At 42.0% G+C, this 25,112-nt stretch overlaps 1 protein-coding gene across 1 annotated transcript; it reads right to left on the bottom strand.

Annotated features, from left to right (window-relative positions):
- Positions 1-3,324: 3,324 nt before the first annotated feature.
- LOC124270993 (3-oxoacyl-[acyl-carrier-protein] reductase FabG-like) lies at positions 3,325-19,682 on the bottom strand. The gene is made up of 9 exons (XM_046706060.1): positions 19,637-19,682; positions 15,360-15,490; positions 13,691-13,783; positions 11,882-11,967; positions 11,339-11,432; positions 9,799-9,868; positions 9,625-9,661; positions 9,335-9,398; positions 3,325-3,483 (listed from the first exon to the last, which is right to left on the bottom strand). The coding sequence occupies exons 1-9, from the start codon at positions 19,680-19,682 to the stop codon at positions 3,325-3,327; spliced, it is 780 nt and encodes a 259-aa protein (XP_046562016.1).
- Between the last annotated feature and the right edge of the window lie 5,430 nt (positions 19,683-25,112).

Genomic DNA, 25,112 nt, shown 5'->3' with positions numbered 1-25,112 from the left:
AACCCATACAATGTGCACTTCATATAGGGTGCAAACTTCTTAGACTTTATTTCGCTGTGAAAGTCAACGAAATTTTTGGTAGTACTTATCGCATTGAAATGCATTCTATGTGTACATGTATAGCACAGTCTGATTTATGCATATGGAAAAATGTTATAAGCCTAGAATCAATTGTAACACATACACGACCAAACGCGCGTACGCACGCACGCACAAACACACACGGAATAAAATATCGCAAAACGTGTCCTAACCAGCATATAGCCATTTATATTCATTTCACAATAGTGTTGTTTGTATGATTGACAAGTCAGTGTGTTGATGTACATTTCAATGAGTGAGTGAGTATAGTTTTACGCCGCTTTTAGTAATATTCCAGCAAATACACGGCGGGGGAAACCAGAAATGGGCTTCACACATTGCACCTTTGTGGGGAATCGAACCCGGGTCTTCAGCGAGACGAGCTATCGCTTTAACCACGAGGTTACCCCACCGCCCCACATTTCAATGATAAAAACAAACTGAAATCTGTCTTGATATTGTTTGAAAAAGCACATCAAGAAAGGCTACGATCAAATTGGAACAAGACAGCATTGACGCACGGGCTCCTAAACTTACAGATTACAATCACGATATCGACGGACAAATAACGTTGATGAAAGACACCGATCAGGTCAACCAAGGGCGACAACTGGCGCACAAGGTCCTTCATCAGAATGACTGTGAAGCCTTCTTTGAGTTACTGTCATATTTAAATGTCGGCGTAATGAACATGAACAACAGGGATAGTTCTATGAATATGTATACAACTGTAATAAAGTCATTTGATACATGTATACATTCTTATTTTCTTGCCTCGGTATGTCAAAGGGAAGTAACTCTACTGTAGTGGTGTGCATAATGGTTCGTTTCATAAGCCCGTACGTTTCACCATCCGAACGTTTTTGCTGAAAAACGGAAATGTTCGGATTAACGCGGTCTGCCTGTACTTTCTTTATTACAATATATGCGACGTTTCGGTGTAGATGCTAGGACCGTTATCAAGCAAGTGATGTGTAGTACTGTAGTGGAGCATATATAATGAGTAGGCTCTTGAGTAGACTGTGCCTCTCAATCTGGAGATGAGCCTTACAGAGCTACAGGAGTAGTAAGTGGACAGGCGATTCGTCATCGGCTACACAGATGGAACCTGAAGGCTCGACGTCTACCTGTTACCTCACCATTGACAGACCGCCATTACTGCAAGACGGCTTTGGTGCCAAGAGCAGTTGCGCTGGACCAAGTCGTTTGGCAAACATTATGTTTTCTCGTGAATGATGGTTTACTGTGGACTCTTTGGGAGATGCAACATAATGTGGCGTAAACGGAATGAGCGTGTTCCTAGAGTTGACGTTAGACTGAACGATCGTCTTGAAAGTGGCACAGTTACGGTGTGGTGTTCGATCACTGTGACTGGCAGAACACCTTTACATGTTATTCACGAACGTGTCATTTGGATGCCGACATGGATGACCTATTGTGTTTCAAGAGCACATATGGCTTGTGGTGTTACTGAGTACCTACAACAGAAGACTGACTGACTGACTGAGTTTGGTTTTACGCCGCTTTTAGCAATATTCCAGCAACATCACGGCGGGGGACACCAGAAATGGGCTTCACACATTGTGCCCATGTGGGGATTCGAACCCGGGTCTTCGACGTGACGAGCCAACGCTTTAACCATTAGGCTACCCCACCGCCCCTACAACAGAAGAACCCAAACCACATCACCATGGCCATCACTCAGAACAGACTTATCGCGCATGCAACATGTCCGGTATATCCTTAGAAGGCGCAACGTCACCGTCAACAACCACCGACAGCTCCCAACGAAAATGGCGCTGCCCTGCTGGAAGAATGGGATGGAATGAACCATGTTGACACTGGACATGCAATTTAGGATTATGTCTCATGGAATCCTGGATCGTCTTGAGAACAGAGGCGGATTCACGCAATATGAAAGCGTTTGACTTTTCATGGGAAATGACGTGATGGACGGAATGGCGGTTTGGCCAATCATTTCACACAATCTATGGTCATCTGATAGTCAATGCAAATTTCTGTCAGATCTGACTGTTACACTGTTAAAATATTTTTCTCATAAAAGATATAAAATATCAATATTTGTGATATCTTTATATTTAATATCCCAAAGGTCACTTATGAGTACATGAAATAATGTTTTAATGAAACATTTTTATGGATAACAACATCTTTTATTCCGGAAGTGCGACGTGTTAATACAGATACAACCAGTTCAGGTCACATCATCAGCTGTGACGTTGTAGACTTCTATCGTACCGAGTGAAGAAGCACTGCGAGAAGTATGCCACGAACCTATGCCAGCCTCTCAACCTACTCCATCAGCAGCCTCAAGTCCGCCTGCAGCCACTCCTACTCCTACTTCACCTGGAGTGATGAGATCTATGAACAAAGACACCCTATGGACTTCCCTTGTCCCACTTCGTCTGTTGGACTTACTCTTAAAGATCCAGGTTAGAGTTGGTCTTCAGTAACCAATGCTTGGCGATAAACGGGATCGGGTGGTCAGGCCCGCTGACTTGGTTGACACATGTCATCCTATCCCATTTGCGCAGATCGATGCCCGTACTACTGATCACTGGGTTGTCTGGCCCAGATTCGATTATTTACAGACCGCCGCCATATAGCTGGAATATTGATGAGTGCGACGTAAAACTAAACTCACTCACTCATATAGAGAAAATCTATTTAGAAGTAAACTTCTGCATACTCTTCAAGATACACTTGCAACTCTAATGTCTAACGGCAGATGAAGATTCTTCAGTTTCTCCATCAGCAACATCCTTCTCACCTCAACAATTCTCGCCGTTGTACTGGGAATTGCGGAGTAAAACAATAAACCAAATAAAACCCAGCTGGACAGTGATACAACAATCTGTATTGATACGAAATAAAAGAAGTTGTTATCCATATAGCTGGAATGTTGGTGACTAATGACCATCATTCACGCAGTTGGGGTATGATGGCCTGCAGCTATAAAGTACATTAATCTTGACAAGGATTCCAACTTTAAGATCCCTCTTGAAACGTAGTAAAATTCATGAGAGACTTTGTTTCAGATGTTGGTTGCTTGACACTTCTGATATTTTCTGTGTCTACAATTTAAATGTATTTACTGGCTGTTGCTAAACATCTTTCTCATTACTTAAACAAATTACATTAAATATCTATTGAAAGCAAATAAAGAATCACGATTGACCAGGTAAACAGTTTTCAAAGTTATGGAATGGAACCAGGAGATTTTTATCGTGGACACATGCAGTGGCGACCTCCGTCTATAGACTCTGTGTTGCCCGTTATGAATGATGCACTGTCGGAGGCCAGGAAGGCGATGACATTGGCAACTTCACGAACCTCTCCTACTCGCCCCAGGGCATGTGTGGTCTTGCAACGTTCTAGGAACTGGAGATGAACAACATTGAGTGGACGCATTCATCAGAAACATTGTGTATATTTTAGAATAAGATTGAAATATTCAGACATGGAAAGACATAGTTTTCACCAGGCATCAAATCTAATTTAAATAATTGCAATTTTAAAACAACCAGTTTTATATTTCAAGGCAACAATTTGACCGACTTAAGTTAACAATACTTTCGTTTGAAGAGTTCCACCAGAAAACTACATGACCTGGGTTTCATTTCAAGTGGCGCTTTAGCATACACAACATTCACAGCTGCCCTCATAAGTCTTATATCACGTACGGTCTTAGCTTAATTCCATGTAGTCACAGTGTTACATCATGTACAATCACTGTACTATGTACAGTCCTAGCTATATATCTCATACAATCATAGCTTTATACTTACACAATCATAGCTTTATACTTACACAATCATAGCTATATACCATGTGGAGCCAGAGCTAAATTTCGTATAACTTTACACCACATTCAGTCACAGTGAAATAATATGCACTGAATGTATGTTATTACAGCTTTATACAATGACAGTCACAGCTATATACCATGTACTGTCACAGCGGTTTGCACACACAGTTACCGATTTATACCAAATTAAGTCACAGCTATATACTTTATACTGTCACACTGACTGACTGAGTGAGTTTGGTTTTACGCCGCTTTCAGCAATATTCCAGCAACATCACGGCGGGGCACACCAGAAATGGGCTTCACCCATGTGGGGATTCGAACCCGGGTCTTCGGCGTGACGAGCCAACGCTTTAACCATTAGGCTACCCCACCGCCCCTATACTGTCACAACTTTATACAGTGTATAATAGATAATTTAATCATATGACCAAGACACTGCAACAAAAACATAAACCAACTGTTTTGAATAACTCCGTGGACTTGGATTTGTACAGACAGATCATAGCTGAGTGGTTCTAAAACATCACAGACTTTCTTCTTTGGAGGGTGTGTCAGATCATCATGCAGAGAAGCAGAACATCACAGTCAAATATAAAATACATGATACTAGCTGCAGTAGTTGTGTTTGTAGCTTAATGCCGCACTCAGCAATATTCCAGGTAGATGGTGTCATCAGCTGTGTTTGTAGCCTAATGCTGCACTCAGCAATATTCCAGGTACATGGAGTCATCAGCTGTGTTTGTAGCTTAATGCCGCACTCAGCAATATTCCAGGTACACGGGGTCATCAGCTGTGTTTGTAGCTTAATGCCGCACTCAGCAATATTCCAGGTAGATGGAGTCATCAGCTGTGTTTGTAGCTTAATGCCGCATTCAGCAATATTCAAGGTAGATGGAGTCATCAGCTGTGTTTGTAGCTTAATGCCGCACTCAGCAATATTCAAGGTAGATGGAGTCATCAGCTGTGTTTGTAGCTTAATGCCGCACTCAGCAATATTCCAGGTACATGGAGTCATCAGCTGTGTTTGTAGCTTAATGCCGCATTCAGCAATATTCCAGGTACGTGGAGTCATCAGCTGTGTTTGTAGCAATGCCGCACTCAGCAATATTCCAGGTACATGGAGTCATCAGCTGTGTTTGTAGCAATGCCGCACTCAGCAATATTCCAGGTACATGGAGTCATCAGCTGTGTTTGTAGCTTAATGCCGCACTCAGCAATATTCCAGGTACATGGAGTCATCAGCTGTGTTTGTAGCAATGCCGCACTCAGCAATATTCCAGGTACATGGAGTCATCAGCTGTGTTTGTAGCTTAATGCCGCACTCAGCAATATTCCAGGTACATGGTGTCATCAGCTGTGTTTGTAGCTTAATGCCGCACTCAGCAATATTCCAGGTACATAGAGTCATCAGCTGTGTTTGTAGCTTAATGCCGCACTCAGCAATACTCCAGGTACATGGAGTCATCAGCTGTGTTTGTAGCTTAATGCTGCACTCAGCAATTAATATTCCAGGTACATGGAGTCATCAGCTGTGTTTGTAGCTTCATGCCGCACTCAGCAATTAATATTCCAGGTACATGGAGTCATCAGCTGTGTTTGTAGCTTAATGCCGCACTCAGCAATATTCCAGGTACATGGAGTCATCAGCTGTGTTTGTAGCTTAATGCCGCACTCAGCAATATTCCAGGTACATGGAGTCATCAGCTGTGTTTGTAGCTTAATGCCGCACTCAGCAATATTCCAGGTACATGGAGTCATCAGCTGTGTTTGTAGCTTAATGCCGCACTCAGCAATATTCCAGGTACATAGAGTCATCAGCTGTGTTTGTAGCTTAATGCCGCACTCAGCAATATTCCAGGTACATGGAGTCATCAGCTGTGTTTGTAGCTTAATGCCGCACTCAGCAATTAATATACCAGGTACATGGAGTCATCAGCTGTGTTTGTAGCTTAATGCCGCACTCAGCAATTAATATTCCAGGTACATGGAGTCATCAGCTGTGTTTGAAGCTTAATGCCGCACTCAGCAATATTCCAGGTATATGGAGTCATCAGCTGTGTTTGTAGCTTAATGCCGCACTCAGCAATATTCCAGGTACATGGAGTCATCAGCTGTGTTTGTAGCTTAATGCCGCATTCAGCAATATTCCAGGTACATGGAGTCATCAGCTGTGTTTGTAGCTTAATGCCGCACTCAGCAATTAATATTCCAGGTACATGGAGTCATCAGCTGTGTTTGTAGCTTAATGCCGCATTCAGCAATATTCCAGGTAGATGGAGTCATCAGCTGTGTTTGTAGCTTAATGCCGCACTCAGCAATATTCCAGGTACATTGAGTCATCAGCTGTGTTTGTAGCTTAATGCCGCACTCAGCAATATTCCAGGTACGTGGAGTCATCAGCTGTGTTTGTAGCTTAATGCCGCACTCAGCAATATTCCAGGTATATGGAGTCATCAGCTGTGTTTGTAGCTTAATGCTGCACTCAGCAATATTCCAGGTACATGGAGGCATCAGCTGTGTTTGTAGCTTAATGCCGCATTCAGCAATATTCCAGGTAGATGGAGTTATCAGCTGTGTTTGTAGCTTAATGCTGCACTCAGCAATTAATATTCCAGGTATATGGAGTCATCAGCTGTGTTTGTAGCTTAATGCCGCACTCAGCAATATTCCAGGTATATGGAGTCATCAGCTGTATTTGTAGCTTAATGCCGCACTCAGCAATATTCCAGGTATATGAAGTCATCAGCTGTGTTTGTAGCTTAATGCCGCACTCAGCAATATTCCAGGTATATGGAGTCATCAGCTGTGTTTGTAGCTTAATGCCGCACTCAGCAATATTCCAGGTATATGGAGTCATCAGCTGTGTTTGTAGCTTAATGCCGCACTCAGCAATATTCCAGGTAGATGGAGTCATCAGCTGTGTTTGTAGCTTAATGCCGCATTCAGCAATATTCAAGGTAGATGGAGTCATCAGCTGTGTTTGTAGCTTAATGCCGCACTCAGCAATATTCAAGGTAGATGGAGTCATCAGCTGTGTTTGTAGCTTAATGCCGCACTCAGCAATATTCCAGGTACATGGAGCCATCAGCTGTGTTTGTAGCTTAATGCCGCATTCAGCAATATTCCAGGTACATGGAGTCATCAGCTGTGTTTGTAGCTTAATGCCGCACTCAGCAATATTCCAGGTACATGGAGTCATCAGCTGTGTTTGTAGCTTAATGCCGCACTCAGCAATATTCCAGGTACATGGAGTCATCAGCTGTGTTTGTAGCTTAATGCCGCACTCAGCAATATTCCAGGTAGATGGAGTCATCAGCTGTGTTTGTAGCTTAATGCCGCACTCAGCAATATTCCAGGTACATGGAGTCATCAGCTGTGTTTGTAGCTTAATGCCGCACTCAGCAATATTCCAGGTACATGGAGTCATCAGCTGTGTTTGTAGCTTAATGCTGCACTCAGCAATTAATATTCCAGGTACATGGAGTCATCAGCTGTGTTTGTAGCTTAATGCCGCACTCAGCAATTAATATTCCAGGTACATGGAGTCATCAGCTGTGTTTGTAGCTTAACGCCGCACTCAGCAATATTCCAGGTATATGGAGTCATCAGCTGTGTTTGTAGCTTTATGTCGCACTCAGCAATATTCCAGGTACATGGAGTCATCAGCTGTGTTTGGAGCTTAATGCCGCATTCAGCAATATTCCAGGTACATGGAGTCATCAGCTGTGTTTGTAGCTTAATGCCGCACTCAGCAATTAATATTCCAGGTACATGGAGTCATCAGCTGTGTTTGTAGCTTAATGCCGCATTCAGCAATATTCCAGGTAGATGGAGTCATCAGCTGTGTTTGTAGCTTAATGCCGCACTCAGCAATATTCCACGTACATTGAGTCATCAGCTGTGTTTGTAGCTTAATGCCGCACTCAGCAATATTCCAGGTACGTGGAGTCATCAGCTGTGTTTGTAGCTTAATGCCGCACTCAGCAATATTCCAGGTACATGGAGTCATCAGCTGTGTTTGTAGCTTAATGCCGCACTCAGCAATATTCCAGGTAGATGGAGTCATCAGCTGTGTTTGTAGCTTAATGCTGCACTCAGCAATATTCCAGGTACATTGAGTCATCAGCTGTGTTTGTAGCTTAATGCCGCATTCAGCAATATTCCAGGTACATGGAGTCATCAGCTGTGTTTGTAGCTTAATGCTGCACTCAGCAATTAATATTCCAGGTACATGGAGTCATCAGCTGTGTTTGTAGCTTAATGCCGCACTCAGCAATATTCCAGGTACATGGAGCCATCAGCTGTGTTTGTAGCTTAATGCCGCATTCAGCAATATTCCAGGTACATGGAGTCATCAGCTGTGTTTGTAGCTTAATGCCGCACTCAGCAATATTCCAGGTACATGGAGTCATCAGCTGTGTTTGTAGCTTAATGCTGCACTCAGCAATTAATATTCCAGGTACATGGAGTCATCAGCTGTGTTTGTAGCTTAATGCCGCACTCAGCAATTAATATTCCAGGTACATGGAGTCATCAGCTGTGTTTGTAGCTTAACGCCGCACTCAGCAATATTCCAGGTATATGGAGTCATCAGCTGTGTTTGTAGCTTAATGTCGCACTCAGCAATATTCCAGGTACATGGAGTCATCAGCTGTGTTTGGAGCTTAATGCCGCATTCAGCAATATTCCAGGTACATGGAGTCATCAGCTGTGTTTGTAGCTTAATGCCGCACTCAGCAATTAATATTCCAGGTACATGGAGTCATCAGCTGTGTTTGTAGCTTAATGCCGCATTCAGCAATATTCCAGGTAGATGGAGTCATCAGCTGTGTTTGTAGCTTAATGCCGCACTCAGCAATATTCCACGTACATTGAGTCATCAGCTGTGTTTGTAGCTTAATGCCGCACTCAGCAATATTCCAGGTACGTGGAGTCATCAGCTGTGTTTGTAGCTTAATGCCGCACTCAGCAATATTCCAGGTACATGGAGTCATCAGCTGTGTTTGTAGCTTAATGCCGCACTCAGCAATATTCCAGGTAGATGGAGTCATCAGCTGTGTTTGTAGCTTAATGCTGCACTCAGCAATATTCCAGGTACATTGAGTCATCAGCTGTGTTTGTAGCTTAATGCCGCATTCAGCAATATTCCAGGTAGATGGAGTCATCAGCTGTGTTTGTAGCTTAATGCTGCACTCAGCAATTAATATTCCAGGTACATGGAGTCATCAGCTGTGTTTGTAGCTTAATGCCGCACTCAGCAATATTCCAGGTATATGGAGTCATCAGCTGTGTTTGTAGCTTAATGCCGCACTCAGCAATATTCCAGGTATATGGAGTCATCAGCTGTGTTTGTAGCTTAATGCCGCACTCAGCAATTAATATTCCAGGTATATGGAGTCATCAGCTGTGAGGACAACTTACCTGTGTATACTTTTCTTCCGTCATACCTCCTCTCTTGTGGACCTCTGTCACAATCACACCCGGACTGTAACCAATGGGTCAGAGGATAACACCTACCATTTGTGATCAAATATGTTATAAAACAGAAAGAAAGTATTTCATTTGACGTTATTGGGATTTCTTTATTCCAATTCCTGCAGAACTGGCGTGTAAAATCAACCTTTATCTGTGCAGGAAATGGTGAGTGTGATTATGATAATCATGATTATTATACTTATAACCGATTGAATTATAAATAATTACAGACTTACTTCACGCAGTTAACTCTGACTTGTTTAGGAGCCAATTCTGTAAAAAAAGACACATGAAAATTTAAAGTTCTGAATGACATATGCTAAACACAGACAATGACAATGTCCTTTTCCTTCATGTAATAGCAATAGCATCAGTTAGTTACGAGGTAATGCATATCTGTGAATACTCACCCAGAGCCACACATCTTGTCATCTGGTCAATGGCGCTCTTAGACATGCAGTATGATAAGATACCTGGAAACTGAAATAGTAAATTTACGTAGTGCTGTGATTTTATGGAACTTAAGCCCTAAGTTTGTTACAAATATACACACTGAAATATTCAGACCTTTGTTTTGTTGAAACAGTATGCCATCAGGGAATGACTTGGGCTCCGGTTATAGCTGTCACTCTAGCATTCATTCAGTGCAACTGAAATGTGATTCCTATATCCCTGTATGGAGCTGTTGAACCCTGAGCGGCCAGCCAAATTAGAGATCGCTTTAAGAACATGACTACTTTTTGTAACACTACCAGAAATGTTCATTTCTGCTATAACAACAACATCAAAACTAAAAGGATATACAACCACTATTATTCCAAAATAATATGCAAATGTCAGCTCACAAATGACCATATTTTATATGCTTTATGGCTGGAACAGTTTTCACGAACGTCACCACTAGCAAGAATGGCCACTGTGTGGGAATTACAGCTATTGATCAGCGTGTCTAGTGATCAAACACCAGTCGAATTTAGAATCTACGACAATTCGTTTGCAGAATTGTGCATAAAATATTGCGAAGTGTGAATTAATCATTTAATTGCTTTTCATCGTAAATATTTAAGAGGTAATTTATTTTCTTTTAGTCATTGCTAGTAAGTTCAGATTTAAAAAATATTTCCTTTCATATACACAGCGAAATTGAATAAAGCAGCATGTTTCATAAAATACTATTTTCGAATAGAAACAATATATATTTTGCAAGCAAATAGAAACAACATTTATACAAGTTACTGTTATGTGTCTTTACACATTTTAATCAACAATAATTGATTAAATACACACTGTGTCAGACCCAGAAACACTTGATAAACGCCATGTCATCTAAATGAACAGCTGTTTATGGTAAGCATGATTGCTAAACAGACCTACGATGGTTCATTTCCATAGTTAGTGAACCGAAATACTTCATGAATTCAATTCGTTTTTTGCCTTTACTAGAATCGAATATTCATGAATGAGAAGTGAATTTGTCATAATGAATCAACACTGTCAAAATATGTCCATAAAGATATTTTGTTATTGTTCCCCTGAATACAATGAATAATAAATCAACCGTATTCAGTACCCAATAACATTAATCGGTATCTAATATTCCTGCTATGCATAATATTGGACAGGAACGCACAAGTTTTAATGCAACTACTGGTTGTATTCAATGTTCATTATCAAAGAATACTATCAGTGGTATAATTGAGTTTGAAGGTAGGACACAAAGGATATATCTGTACAAAAACAACAACATGTAACTGTATCATAATGCATGTCATAAAGATTCAACATAGACTCCACTGATAATTAGAAATATATCATAACATTTCAATTTTTTTCACTGCTTTTAAAAGGGGAGATATTTGTCTCACAGGTCAAAAAATCAAAGAGAATCCTGGACATATACAATTACAATCTTAACATATAACACAGATAGTTATAAGTGTATAAACATACTGCTCGGACCCCTGCTATGCTGGAGACGTTGACGATGTTGCCCTTCGTCTTCACCAGGTGAGGTACACACAGCATTGTTAAGTGGTAGATGGACCTGAAGCCACAATGAGACAATAAGGTCCTCCTGATAGCAGCATCCAGGTTATTAAGCTCCATGTCTTGGAGCAGGATCGGTGTATGATTACATGGGGCAACTCATGAGGATATCAGTGTCCATCGAATTAGACATAACTATACATTCAAGTCCGTGCACATGTGAGTCCTTCTTTGAAAATTTAGGAGTTAGGAATCCATTCCTAACTCTCTTGAGTTCACCAAACGATGACAATTATTGTGTATTAATCAGTTTAGCACTTTTAAAAGGTGACAGTTTCGAGTCGCGATCGAGTAGGAAGGGGTTTGAGGTAGTTGCCGCCTGTCCACAAGCCACAGCAACATGGCGAGTCCATGATTTCTATGCTGACTTCGGGTGTATAAACATCTTGCCAAAGCAATGACCATGTTTAAAATTCAAAATGTACTCTGCTTAAATTGGAGTCTCACCTCACATTGATGCTGAATGTTCTGTCAAATTGTTCTAAACTTGTTGTTTCAATACTGCCAGATTCAAGGATTCCGGCATTGTTGATCTGAATGAAGAAACACAAAAAACTTTATCAAGGATGCTGTTGGATATCATGAGTAATAAAATAAGTCTGGCTAAATGTCCTGCTGCAGTTTTTACCTGCTCAGTGAAGAACATGACACTTGACCCAAGGACTGTTACCTGTCCTGCTTTCCAATATTTTACACTCAAGGATTAAGATTACCGTGTGTATTTTCTGGTAAACAAACCCGGAAACAGCAATCAGTTGTGAGTCACGTGAAACTGCTGTTACTTGTTAAAGATACAGTACTAGTTGTTGAGATGAGTTCACTTACTTCTTTTAACATTTAATACAGGTAAATTAAACAATTTGAAGAAAGGAAATGCATCTATTAAACAGCTGACATCAATTTAAATGAATTTGAAAAAATCCCACAAATCCCATCAGATCAATAATGCACTATCAATTATCGTATTATGTTCATTAATAACTCAACTGAACACCTCAACATTGACCGAACAGTCTTCTTAGTCAAGCTAATATTTAAATCTAAGTTTTATTCCTGAAACTTTGGAATTTGAAACAACACAAGTGGAGACTTCAAGAATTAGCAGTGATCGTATCAGTCCAGTAATGACTAATACATGTATGGCGTCAGATTATGTTTACAGACGTCATGTGTTTCGGAAAGCAGTGTTCATTCGCGCTGTAACAAGGCGGGTTGCATCACGCTGACACGGATGGCTTGTGTTTAAGATAAAGTTAACTATCATTCGTGCAGCGACAGAGGCCGACTTAGTTTAGAGCCTTTCAGTCTGGTTTATTCAACAAAGAGACGTAGGCCATCGGCCCATGACATAGCAGTTATACAGCAGCCACATTACGTTTTGCTTACATTGACAGATTTGTGCTCCGTTGCATAGACTTATCAACATACATAGCCAACTTTCTTACAAGATCAATCTTATCACTGGACATTAAAAGATTTAATTTATCTAATGTTGGAAATACATAGTATTCCCTTGGTATAAACTGTTCACGCAAATCGACATACGCCTTGCACACAAACAAGAAGTAGTACTCATCTTCGACATAGTTCATTTTACAAACATCGCAAAATCTTTGTTTTCTTGGGACATGTGAGTATCTACCTATCTCAAATTTTAGTTGGTGAAAACTACATCTAAACTTAACTAAAGCGACACAAAATTTCTGAATAGTTATATGCTTGATATAATACTCTTGATATAAGTTAGACTTATACATAGAATAATGATATGTTTGAGAGCCTTGTGACAAAGATGTGTAACCTCTAGATTAGCGCTATGTATGAGTTGCCATATTAGTACTTCGTACTGGCTCAAACTGATAATGGACACAGGATTATATTATACTGGATAGAGGAACATATTCGCACCAGATGCAGATTTATTTGTCCTCCTTTTGATAGTGCTCTTCATTTAATATAAACTGGACTATCTGAACTCATCACTACTGAATACTAGGAACATATTGACATTAGATAAGAACTTGTACTGGTTACAATGATAAATTGGCTTTACTGATAGGCAAAGAAATTATAATATATTCATATCATGACATGTATTGATACAAGATACAAGACTAAGGCTACTGAATACTCGCCTATATTGATACTGGACACAGAAATGTAGTAATATCAGATATGTTTGACAGAATATATATATATGCTCTTTCAATAAATATCTAGACTGCAATAGGTAACTGTAATTTAAATGTTCCTGACCAGAATGTCCAGCCTGCCTGTGGCTGCGATAGCTTCCTCCACAATACGCTTCGTGTCCTCTTCCTTTGACAGGTCACCAGTCAGGAGGACGGGCTGCGGAGGACATGGAACTTGTAAATGTCTTGTTGATATTGTCTCCATAAGTGTAATACAAATTTTCTAAATCATATAACAGTACTGGTGATGCACTACTGAAACATGATCTGTTTGATTGGCTTAGAAGTTGATGAATAACAAGAAAGGTGTGATACTTTATAGACAACTTCCTTGAATCGAATCACACTATAATAAAGAAGTTGTTATCCGTAAAGTATCATACCTTTCTTACCATTAAAACACAATGAGAAAATGTGAAACTAAAACATTTGAACATGGAAAATGCCAATATTTTTGTCTGAAGTGCTAAGCGTTCAAATGTCACTAAACAAGAACTGGATAATAAGATCATCCTAATTATTTGTGATGACATGCATCCTTCATAGTTTTCCCTTCCAAACTCCACATTATACTACTTTCCAGGAGCTCATCACTTCTGTAAACAAGGATAAATATCTTTAACACATCAGGGGTTCCTGGAGCCTTTTTACAATATGGTGAGTGCTAATCCTCAACAAACAAGAGCACCATGAAATCATCTATTCTGTCTGTAACAAGGGGCGACGGGGTAGCCTAGTGGTTAAAGCGTTCGCTCGTCACGCCGAAAACTCGGGTTCGATTTCCTTTTTGAGAAAGGAGGGGTGCACACTTCATTTTCACGAGAGTTTCAATGGTCATTTAACACACACACACGCACGCACGCACGCACGCACACACACACACACACATCACATCCGCCTGTGCTCTTGTCCCCAGCCGTGACATTGCTGGAATATTGCTGAAAGCGGCGTAACACTAAACTTACTCAGTCCACAGTTATTTATTTCACCTGCTATCTCCTTTATGATAAAGGGAAACAAGACTGAAGATTCATCATTTCCCATTTGTAACCGTAGGGTCGTATAACTAATAGCGTGTTGTGCACTGTACACGTACGGGCTGGTTGTGGCGGCGCATTCATAAATATCAACCTGAAACGCATAATGAGTTTGTTATATGCTTGGCATCTCATGCAAAACTGATTTGGTTTTCGTAAAAACGTTGAAGTGAGCTATTATTGTTTTGCGTCCTCCGATCTCATTTTCAACTTGTTTTTCGAATGACAGTGCGAAGCCTGCAAATCCTTGCAAACTGAAGGGATTAATTCCGATTGGTATGACTCGTTTAGTGAACCAATCAGGCTGCTTGTTGCATTTTCACGTTTTGTTGCCAGTGGGAACACACCAACTGTCAAACGCCGATGTCAGTCTAAACGTCTTCCATTTTTCGTGAAGAAGCAATAAGCTGATGGAAAGCCTGAACGATTAGAAACATTTACCACTTTGATGAACAGGCCGCCACGGAGCACAAACCTAGAAACAAATCTTTTACACAAGCACTGGGTTGGCATTTTAATGTCTTAATGGCCTTCACCTCATACCTACATCCGTTGTCACCTTATATATCTTATATACTGTTTATGAAGTCCACTGCCCAATGTGTCCGTGACCTTCACTTTACCCTGGATCCAGAGTCACTTTACATATATTTTGCATGAAGTCAATGTATGTCTCCGTGTGTCCGTGACCTTCACCTTGTACTTGTCCTGGGTACACTGCTCTGCTGTCTTCTCCAGGTTCTCCTCATTCCTCCCTGTGATGATGACACGGGCTCCCAGCTTAGAAAACAACATGGCTGTGCCGGCACCAATACCTGAACTGGCACCTGAAAATGTGCATATGTTAGTGCATTCTGTGACTTGCACGTAACATAAACTACTTTCATTACATCAACCTCACGTCAGAGATACCGCCAGTTTGGTTTATGTTGGAAAACAATCACTCCAAATCACATCAGGTAAACACATACCTACGTATCCACGTAAATTGTGTTGATCTCTGTTGCAAATCCCTTAGGATGGGGATGAATTCAAATTTACCACCTGGGTACCCGTACCCCAATTATCCTACTCCGGTAACTGCAGAAGGTATCAAGAGTGTGGTTAAAATAAAATGTAATTTGACAATTGTTTCACCAGAGCAGAGGGTATTGATAACTCGTAATAGACGCTTGCTGGTTATGGATAAAATGGAGTTGAATTAGGCTTATGTATTCAAAAGTCTGACACTATATAAGAAATGCATATGTATTCAGAAAGAAATGTGAACATTATTGTTGAGTGTCTGTGGAGTTATTTTCGTTAAAGTAAGCAGAGGTTTTAGTAGTCCACCTTACTGAGTAACCAAGTTACTCCTTCCTCTTCCAAAATAATTTCGTGAAAATTAGTCGGTCTCTACCAGCTGACACATATGAGACTGACCTCAACTGCTGAAAAACAGCAGCTCTAGAATGATATCAGTATCTCTCATCAGTATCACCAGACCACCACAATATCCCGACCGCCTCCGTTGTGTAGTGGTTAGAGCGTCCGCCCGGAGAGCGGAAGGTCGCGGGTTCGATCCCCGACCGCGTCAAACCAAAGACGTTAAAATATGGTACTTGTTGGTTCCTGAAGGCGCTCGGCATTAATGGGTACAACAAGGACTGGTCGGCTCGGAGTCAGTATATGTGTCTGAGTGGGGTATTCATGCTTCACTGCGGCATGGTATCTCAGTGGGCTAGCACTATAAAACCAGCTTAAGTCTGGGCTAGTACAAGCAGCCGCACACACGCATGCACGTCGTCATATGAGCGAAATATTCTCAAGCACGACGTAAAACCCAATTTCACCTCACCTCACCACAATATCCCAACACTACCAGTATCAGTCAGTCCTGCCTGCATCATGACAATATCACAACACTACCAGCATCAGTCAGCCCTGCATCATGGCAATATTCCAACACTACCAGTATCCGTCAGTACTGCATCATGGCAATATCCCAACACTACCAGTATCAGCCAGTGCTGCATCATGACAATATCCCAACACTACCAGTATCAGTCAGTCCTGCATCATGGCAATATCCCAGCTACCAGTATCAGTCAGTGCTGCATCATGGCAATATCCCAACACTACCAGTATCAGTCAGTGCCGCATCATGGCAATATCCCAACACTACCGGGATCCGTCAGTGCTGCATCATGGCAATATCCCAACACTACCAGTATCAGTCAGTCCTGCATCGTGACAATATTCCAACACTACCGGGATCCGTCAGTGCTGCATCATGGCAATATCCCAACACTACCAGTATCAGTCAGTGCTGCATCATGACAATATCCCAACAGTACAAGTATCAGTCAGTCCTGCATCATGGCAATATTCCAACACTACCGGGATCCGTCAGTCCTGCATCATGACAATATCCCAACTACCAGTATCAGTCAGTCCTGCATCATGGCAATATCCCAACACTACCAGTGTCAGTCAGTCCTGCATCGTGACAATATCCCAACACTACCAGTATCAGTCAGTCCTATATCGTGACAATATCCCAACACTACCAGTATCAGTCAGTCCTGCATCATGACAATATCCCAACTACCAGTATCAGTCAGTGCTGCATCATGGCAATATCTCAACACTACCAGTATCAGTCAGTGCTGCATCATGACAATATCCCAACACTACCAGTATCAGTCAGTCCTGCATCATTGCAATATTCCAACACTACCAGTATCAGTCAGTCCTGCATCGTGACAATATTCCAACACTACCGGGATCCGTCAGTGCTGCATCATGGCAATGTTCCAACACTACCGGGATCCGTCAGTGCTGCATCATGGCAATATCCCAACACTATCAGTGTCAGTCAGTGCTGCATCATGACAATATCCCAACACTACCAGTAGCAGTCAGTCCTGCATCATGACAATATCCCAACACTACCAGTATCAGTCGGTCCTGCATCATGACAATATCCCAACACTACCAGTATCAGTCAGTGCTGCATCATGACAATATACCAACACTACCAGTATCAGTCAGTGCTGCATCATGGCAATATCCAAACACTACCAGTATCAGTCAGTCCTGCATCATGGCAATATCATAACACTACCAGTATCAGTCAGTGCTGCCTGCATCATGACAATATCCCAACACTACCAGTGTCAGTCAGTCCTGCCTGCATCATGACAATATCCCAACACTGCCAGTATCAGTCAGTGCTGCCTGCATCATGACAATATCCCAACACTACCAGTGTCAGTCAGTCCTGCCTGCATCATGGCAATATCCCAACACTGCCAGTGTCAGTCAGCCCTGCATCGTGGCAATATCCCAACACTACCAGTATCAGTCAGTGCTGCATCATGGCAATATCCCAACACTACCAGTATCAGTCAGTCCTGCATCATGGCAATATCCCAACATTACCAGTATCAGTCAGTCCTGCATCATGACAATATCCCAACTACCAGTATCAGTCAGTCCTGCATCATGACAATATCCCAACACTACCAGTATCAGTCAGTCCTGCATCATGACAATATCCCAACTACCAGTATCAGTCAGTGCTGCATCATGGCAATATTCCAACACTACCAGTATCAGTCAGTGCTGCATCATGGCAATATCCCAACACTACCGGGATCCGTCAGTGCTGCATCATGGCAATATTCCAACACTACCGGGATCCGTCAGTGCTGCATCATGGCAATATCCCAACACTACCAGTATCAGTCAGTGCTGCATCATGACAATATCCCAACACTACCAGTATCAGTCAGTCCTGCATCATGACAATATCCCAACTACCAGTATCAGTCAGTGCTGCATCATGACAATATCCCAACTACCAGTATCAGTCAGTGCTGCATCATGGCAATATCCCAACACTACCAGTATCAGTCAGTCCTGCATCATGACAATATCCCAACACTACCAGTATCAGTCAGTCCTGCATCATGACAATATCCCAACACTCATAGTATCAGTCAGTCCTGCATCGTGACAATATCCCAACACTACCAGTATCAGTCAGTCCTGCATCATGACAATATCCCAACACTACCAGTATCAGTCAGTCCTGCATCATGACAATATCCCAACACTACCAGTATCAGTCAGTGCTGCATCGTGACAATATACCAACACTACCAGTATCAGTCAGTGCTGCATCATGGCAATATCCCAACACTACCAGTATCAGTCAGTGCTGCATCATGACAACATCCCAACACTACCAGTGTCAGTCAGTCCTGCATCATGACAATATCATAACACTACCAGTATCAGTCAGTGCTGCCTGCATCATGACAATATCCCAACACTACCAGTGTCAGTCAGTCCTGCCTGCATCATGACAATATCCCAACACTACCAGTATCAGTCAGTGCTGCCTGCATCATGACAATATCCCAACACTACCAGTGTCAGTCAGTCCTGCCTGCATCATGGCAATATCCCAACACTGCCAGTGTCAGTCAGTGCTGCATCATGGCAATATCCCAACACTACCAGTGTCAGTCAGTCCTGCATCATGGCAATATCCCAACACTACTAGTATCAGTCAGTCCTGCCTGCATCATGACAATATCCCAACGGTACCAGTGTCAGTCAGTCCTGCATAGTGACAATATCCCAACACTACCAGTATCAGTCAGTGCTGCATCATGACAATATCCCAACACTACCAGTATCAGTCAGTCCTGCATCGTGACTGCGAATATCTGCTCATGTTTTCATCAAAACCACTCTACTTTAAAACAGTTAAGTACTAACTAGACAAGCTGTTCTAGACATGGTATCAGAATTACTGTTGGTACTTCTACAAAAGCGTCAGCACTCGAACAAAAAGAAGAAGCGTGAAATGTACCGTGTAAGAAAGGTGAAAAGATATCATACCAGAAGATTATTTGTTCGTTAATGTTGTTAATGATGGGACCATCAGTCGTTAAAAGTATTAGTTTAACGTAATGACGCACCTGTCACCAGTGCTACTTTGTCAACGAGCCTTCCAAGGGACGCCATCTCTCCAGTGAATGAAACAATCTACTGACAAAGTGCTCAGGGCGTGTTTGCTTGGCAAGTCGAAGCAGAAGTTTTGCATATGAGCTGATCAGGGACACATGTTCACACTGGTAATGACGCACCTGTCACCAGCGCACCAGTCACTTCTTTGATACCCTATTGAGGCAGCCCACGCGTACACGACAGAGGTCAGCGTTCGAAATTAACGTCGGTCCTTAGGCCCGAAGCCGACTAAAAACCACTCGGACCCACAGCTGTTGTTTTCTGCTGGTCCTTATGGCCGACAGCTTTTTCATCCCCAATAACTAACAGTATTATTTCCATAAGATATAGTGCATAGGGCCTACACATTCTGATCAGGAACCACAACGTTTTATGGTTCTGGGTCCTTAGGGCCTGCAGCTTTCCGGGGTTAAGGGCAACCACTGTCAGACTTTGTGGATGTGACATGCATTTACCACATACAATCGCTAAGACAGCTTGTTACAATGTTTTCCCCAGTATTTTCATAAGTACATCTTTCAGCGTATACATCACAAGAACATTGCCTGGTGTTACGTTTAGTGAAGGATAATATACATAGCTGTTTCTCGAACGAAATGATGCTTGAATGACACATGTACCATCCTCTATGCGTCGTTTTCGCAGACATGCATCCTGAACGGTTTTGTAAATGTGTTCACAGGTTTGAGAATCTCTGTCACTAAAACTTTTAACTACTTTTCACAAATTTACGAAAGAACTATTTTTCCCCAAAATATTAGAAATCCAAGTGTGTTTTGATGTGTTATAATGACCTTCACCTTATACTTCTTTAGGTTTTCCTGATGCTGACACGGACTCCCAGCTGAGAAAACAATATGGCTGTACCAGTACCAATATCTGAACTGGCACCTGGAAATTACTTGAGAGGAACTTGGAGAGTTTTTCTTAACATATTTCGACAACCATCCTGTTCTCGCAAGGCCGGTTTACATCAATAATAAGTAATAAGTCTTGCAGTGATGGGTTTCCTACACGAGGAAGCGACCGCAACTCTTCCGTGGTCAGCAGAAGTCCAGAACCTCAATCCATGGTCAATCCTAGGATGGAATGAGCATCACACGTGAGTGAACACTTTAACTCTCTTGGTATCCAAACACTTTCCAAGTGAACGTTTTACCTAATTTTTCATCTATTTCGAACAATCGTGAAATCATCCAAGCAAAACTGACATTATTCTTCTCATTTTCTATGCCAACACACACTTGATTTGCATCAGCTGACATCACTGCGTTTGAATAATACAAAGGGAAATACCACTACCCATCTCAAAACAAGGTGTTGCGATACGCTTTTAGATATACATGTACCCGTTGATATGACTCAAGAGCTCATGAGCTGGATGATAGAAGTGGATGCCCCGTGAGATGGCATACTGACTCATCGAAAGCCATCTTACAAATTTGGAACAATGAAGAGTCGGATTCTCGATACGTGATTTTAACATTCCCCTCGAATTTGTTTGACATATTTTACAAACTTAACGTAGGTGTCTGATCCACGGTATTCCAGGACAGTATTGATACTCACTCACACACTTAGGCCTTTCATGTGAAGATATTTCACGTACCACTCTAGTAAGGATTTGTGTGGCGACTTCCGTCAGGTGTTCACTTACTAAATGACCACTTGGTGTTTCATTATAAAACAACGCTCCATCTTATCATGGTGGTATTATGTTAGTTCCAATGTTAATCAGGGGCGGTGGGGTAGCCTAGTGGTTAAAGCGTTCGCTCGTCACGCCGAAGGCCCGGGTTCGATTCCCCACATGGGTACAATTTGTGAAGCCCATTTCTGGTGTCCCCCGCCGTGATATTGCTGGAATATTGCTAAAAACGGCGTAAAACCATACTCAGTCAGTCAGTCCAATGTCAATCCGTAACATCGGGAGTTAGTTCGATGGAGACAAAGACTACACGAAGATTTCCTTCTCCGATGTCAGTGACAATAAATCGTTAAGTCCACCCAGATGCCTTGCGGTTGCCCTTTTCAGTTATATTGCCCGTCATACCGCCTGAGGAGCTATAGCAAGATGTGTTACGCTGGCCGAATCTGTATCACTCTGGCCAGTTCTGGGTCTCTGGTGAACACTCTCCGCCCGATAACATCCTGGAGATACCCTTGGGACATGTTTCTGGACTTTAAGTACCAGGACAACGTCCGATAGGCGAACGCTAAGCCTTTCACTAATATACATATATAAAAAGAACTCCATTTTGGTGGAAAATGATCACAGACGGAATGCCCATACGCATATTCGACGGAGATACCGGTGACAGGCTGGGTACCGATGTGGTCTTGCATTCTGAGCTTGCAGTTCCAAGTTTCTCTGGTAATTCGATTGACTCGAACAACTTAACCATCGTCTGGAACAGTTCAAGTTATACATTTATTGCAGTATCTTAAATTCTTTTGCAGTTTTGCAGTATCTTAGTTTCTCCTGAGGCCGTCCAATAAAGACATTTCTGATATGTATGTTTGTAGAAATGTCATTGTTGTTTAACGCCGCAGTCAGCAATATTGAGCTATATTACGGCGGTCTGTTAATAACAGACCCTGGACCAGACAATCCAGTGACTGGCATTCCGAGCATTGACCTCCACAAGTGATGTCTCTCTCTATACTGACACATAACTGTGTTATACTGTGTAATTCATAACTAGAGAGAATGTCATTCCATTGTCTGCTCGCTCCATTACTTTTCAGGAATGGAGCAATGTGTACCAGTTTCAAATTAAAGCCTTCATTTTGTCATTTTGTCATTTTATTTTGATAACAGAAATATTCCCAATACTTTGAATGTAATCTAAGTAGGGTAATAGCCTCGTAACTCTCCCATTGCATCAGCTCCATTAGTTTTAAGGAATGGAGAGTTACTCGGACATTACCCTCTACTGACAGACGTAGATCTGGTAGACCAAGGGCAACAACTTGCTCACAAGACCGTTTTACCTGAAAGACTGTTACGAAACCAGGGATGATCTTCACAGAGCTACATATGTTACAGTAAGAGGTGGGACGATTAGTAATCGGCTCCACAGATAGAACCTGCATGCCCGACGTCCACGTGTTCTGGCGACATTGATGGACCGCCATTACAGCAAGACGTCAAGAACGGTTGGCTGGACCAAGTCGTTTGGCAAACATTATGTTTTCTCGTGAATGATTCTTTACTTTCTACTTCCTTGAGACAACAGAATGTGGCGTAAACGGAATGAGCGTTTTCATGCCCTTGACGTTAGACAGAACGATCTTTTTGAGGGTGGTTCAGTTAAGGTGTGGTGTTCGATCACCGTGACTGGCAGAACACCTTTACATGTTATTCACGGACGTACCACTGGGCAGTACTACGGTGCAATTTGGACACCGACATGGACGTTGTTGTGTTTCAGGATGACAAGGCGAGAGAACACAGGGCTTGTATTGTTACTGTGTGAGGTGAGGTGAAATTGGGTTTAACGTCGTGCTTGAGAATATTTCGCTCATATGACGACGTGCATGCGTGTGTATGTGTATGTGCGGCTGCTTGTACTAGCCCAGACTTAAGCTGGTTTTATAGTGCTAGCCCACTGAGATACCATGCCGCAGTGAAGCATGAATACCCCACTCAGACACATTATACTGACTCCGAGCCGACCAGTCCTTGTTGTACCCATTAATGCCGAGCGCCAGGCAGGGACCAACAAGTACCATATTTTAACGTCTTTTGGTATGACGCGTTCGGGGATCGAACCCGCGACCTTCCACTCTCCGGGCGGACGCTCTAACCACTACACCATGGAGGCGGTCTGTTACTGTGTACCCCAACAGAAGAACGCCACCACATTACCATGGCCAGCACTCAGTCCACACTTGTCGCGCATCCAACATGTCTGTGGTATCCTACGACCGCATACAGGGCATCGTCAACAAACAGCGACCATGCTCAACGAACATGGCACTGCCCTGCAAGAAGAATAGGATGGAAGGAACCAAGTTGACATCAGACGTTTTATTGTTAGGTGAGTGAGTGAGTATGATTTACACCACTTTTAGCAATTTGCCAGCACCATCACGGTGGGGAACACCAGAAAAGCGCTTCACACATTGTACCTATGTGGGTAATTGAACCCGGGCCTTCAGCGTGACGAGCGAACGCTTTAACCATTCGGCTACCTCAATGCCGATTTGATTGGGACTATGCCTCATCGAATCCAGGAGGCGGATCCAACCAATATTAGTTTGACTTTTCATGGTAAATGACGTCGTGGCGCTTTGGTCAATGATCTCACACAATCTATGGTCACCTGACGTTCAATGCAAATCTCAGTCAGATGTGCCTGTTACACTGTTAAACTACTTCTCTCATAAAAGATATAGACTATCAATATTAATGACACCCTTTTATTGAATATACCTCATAATTTTTAAATAATACATGCAGGTGTAAAATTACTGACTGATAACCAGATAGTCTAGTGAATGGTAGTTCGGCTCACCTGTGTCCCCGTTTCCCTGCTTGACCACAGAACAAAAATCTTTAATGAACATAGAGATTTTTTCTGGGTTACATCTTCTTTTTATTCTCGAGTACAACGTTTCAGGGCTTGTTCTGGCCCCATCATCAGGTAAAACTGAACAGTAACTGTTAACTCTGGCCGTGACGTCACAATGCTTATGACGTCACAATGCTATGACGACGCAATACATGTGGTGGTCAATAGATACAGATGATAAAGTTAGAATCTTTAAGTTGATATCCATAAAAAGACTGCCAATATTGTACTTCGTAACTTCTAAAATGCCACACATAGAAATAGTATATATAGCTAGAATTGGTGATTGTTGATCAGACAGTCTAGTGATATACACATTGTTAACACCTTCGGGTATGATGATGTAGCAACCATAAACTGTCCGAGTCCTGTGCTGGGATTTGAACCACGGACCTACTGATCGGAAGTCGGACACCTTGTCCACATGACCAAAGAGGTTAACCCCTTCAGCAAGCTGACAAGTACATAAGTCTTGAAAAGGACTCAAATTTTATGATCCCTCTTGAAAAGTAATAAGATTCATGACTTCGTTTCACTTGCTATTTGCTAATAACCCGTGTACAATATCTGTATGAAACATGATGAAACGAAGTCAGCGAAACTGTCCACTAAATCCATTAATTATTGTCCACTCAATACAAATTATTTAAAAATTAGAAAGAATTTACAGATCTTGTGAAACTCTTGTAACTTTTCAGTCATGAATAATACCATGAGATTCTTTCTTTGGCCTGGACACCTATATATTAACATGACAGGCAATGCCCTCATTTGATGAGATTGATGTTGTTGGACGTCTTCTACATCCTGTTAATAATAAAGATAACATCCTGAATATGTGAAACTGTATTCA

The sequence above is a fragment of the Haliotis rubra genome, unplaced genomic scaffold (assembly GCF_003918875.1).
Source record: "Haliotis rubra isolate DU_JTF1 unplaced genomic scaffold, ASM391887v1 Scf1564, whole genome shotgun sequence".
Classification (NCBI taxonomy): domain Eukaryota; kingdom Metazoa; phylum Mollusca; class Gastropoda; order Lepetellida; family Haliotidae; genus Haliotis; species Haliotis rubra.
Note: the sequence above shows the minus strand (reverse complement) of the source record. Positions and strands in the feature narration are given on the sequence as shown.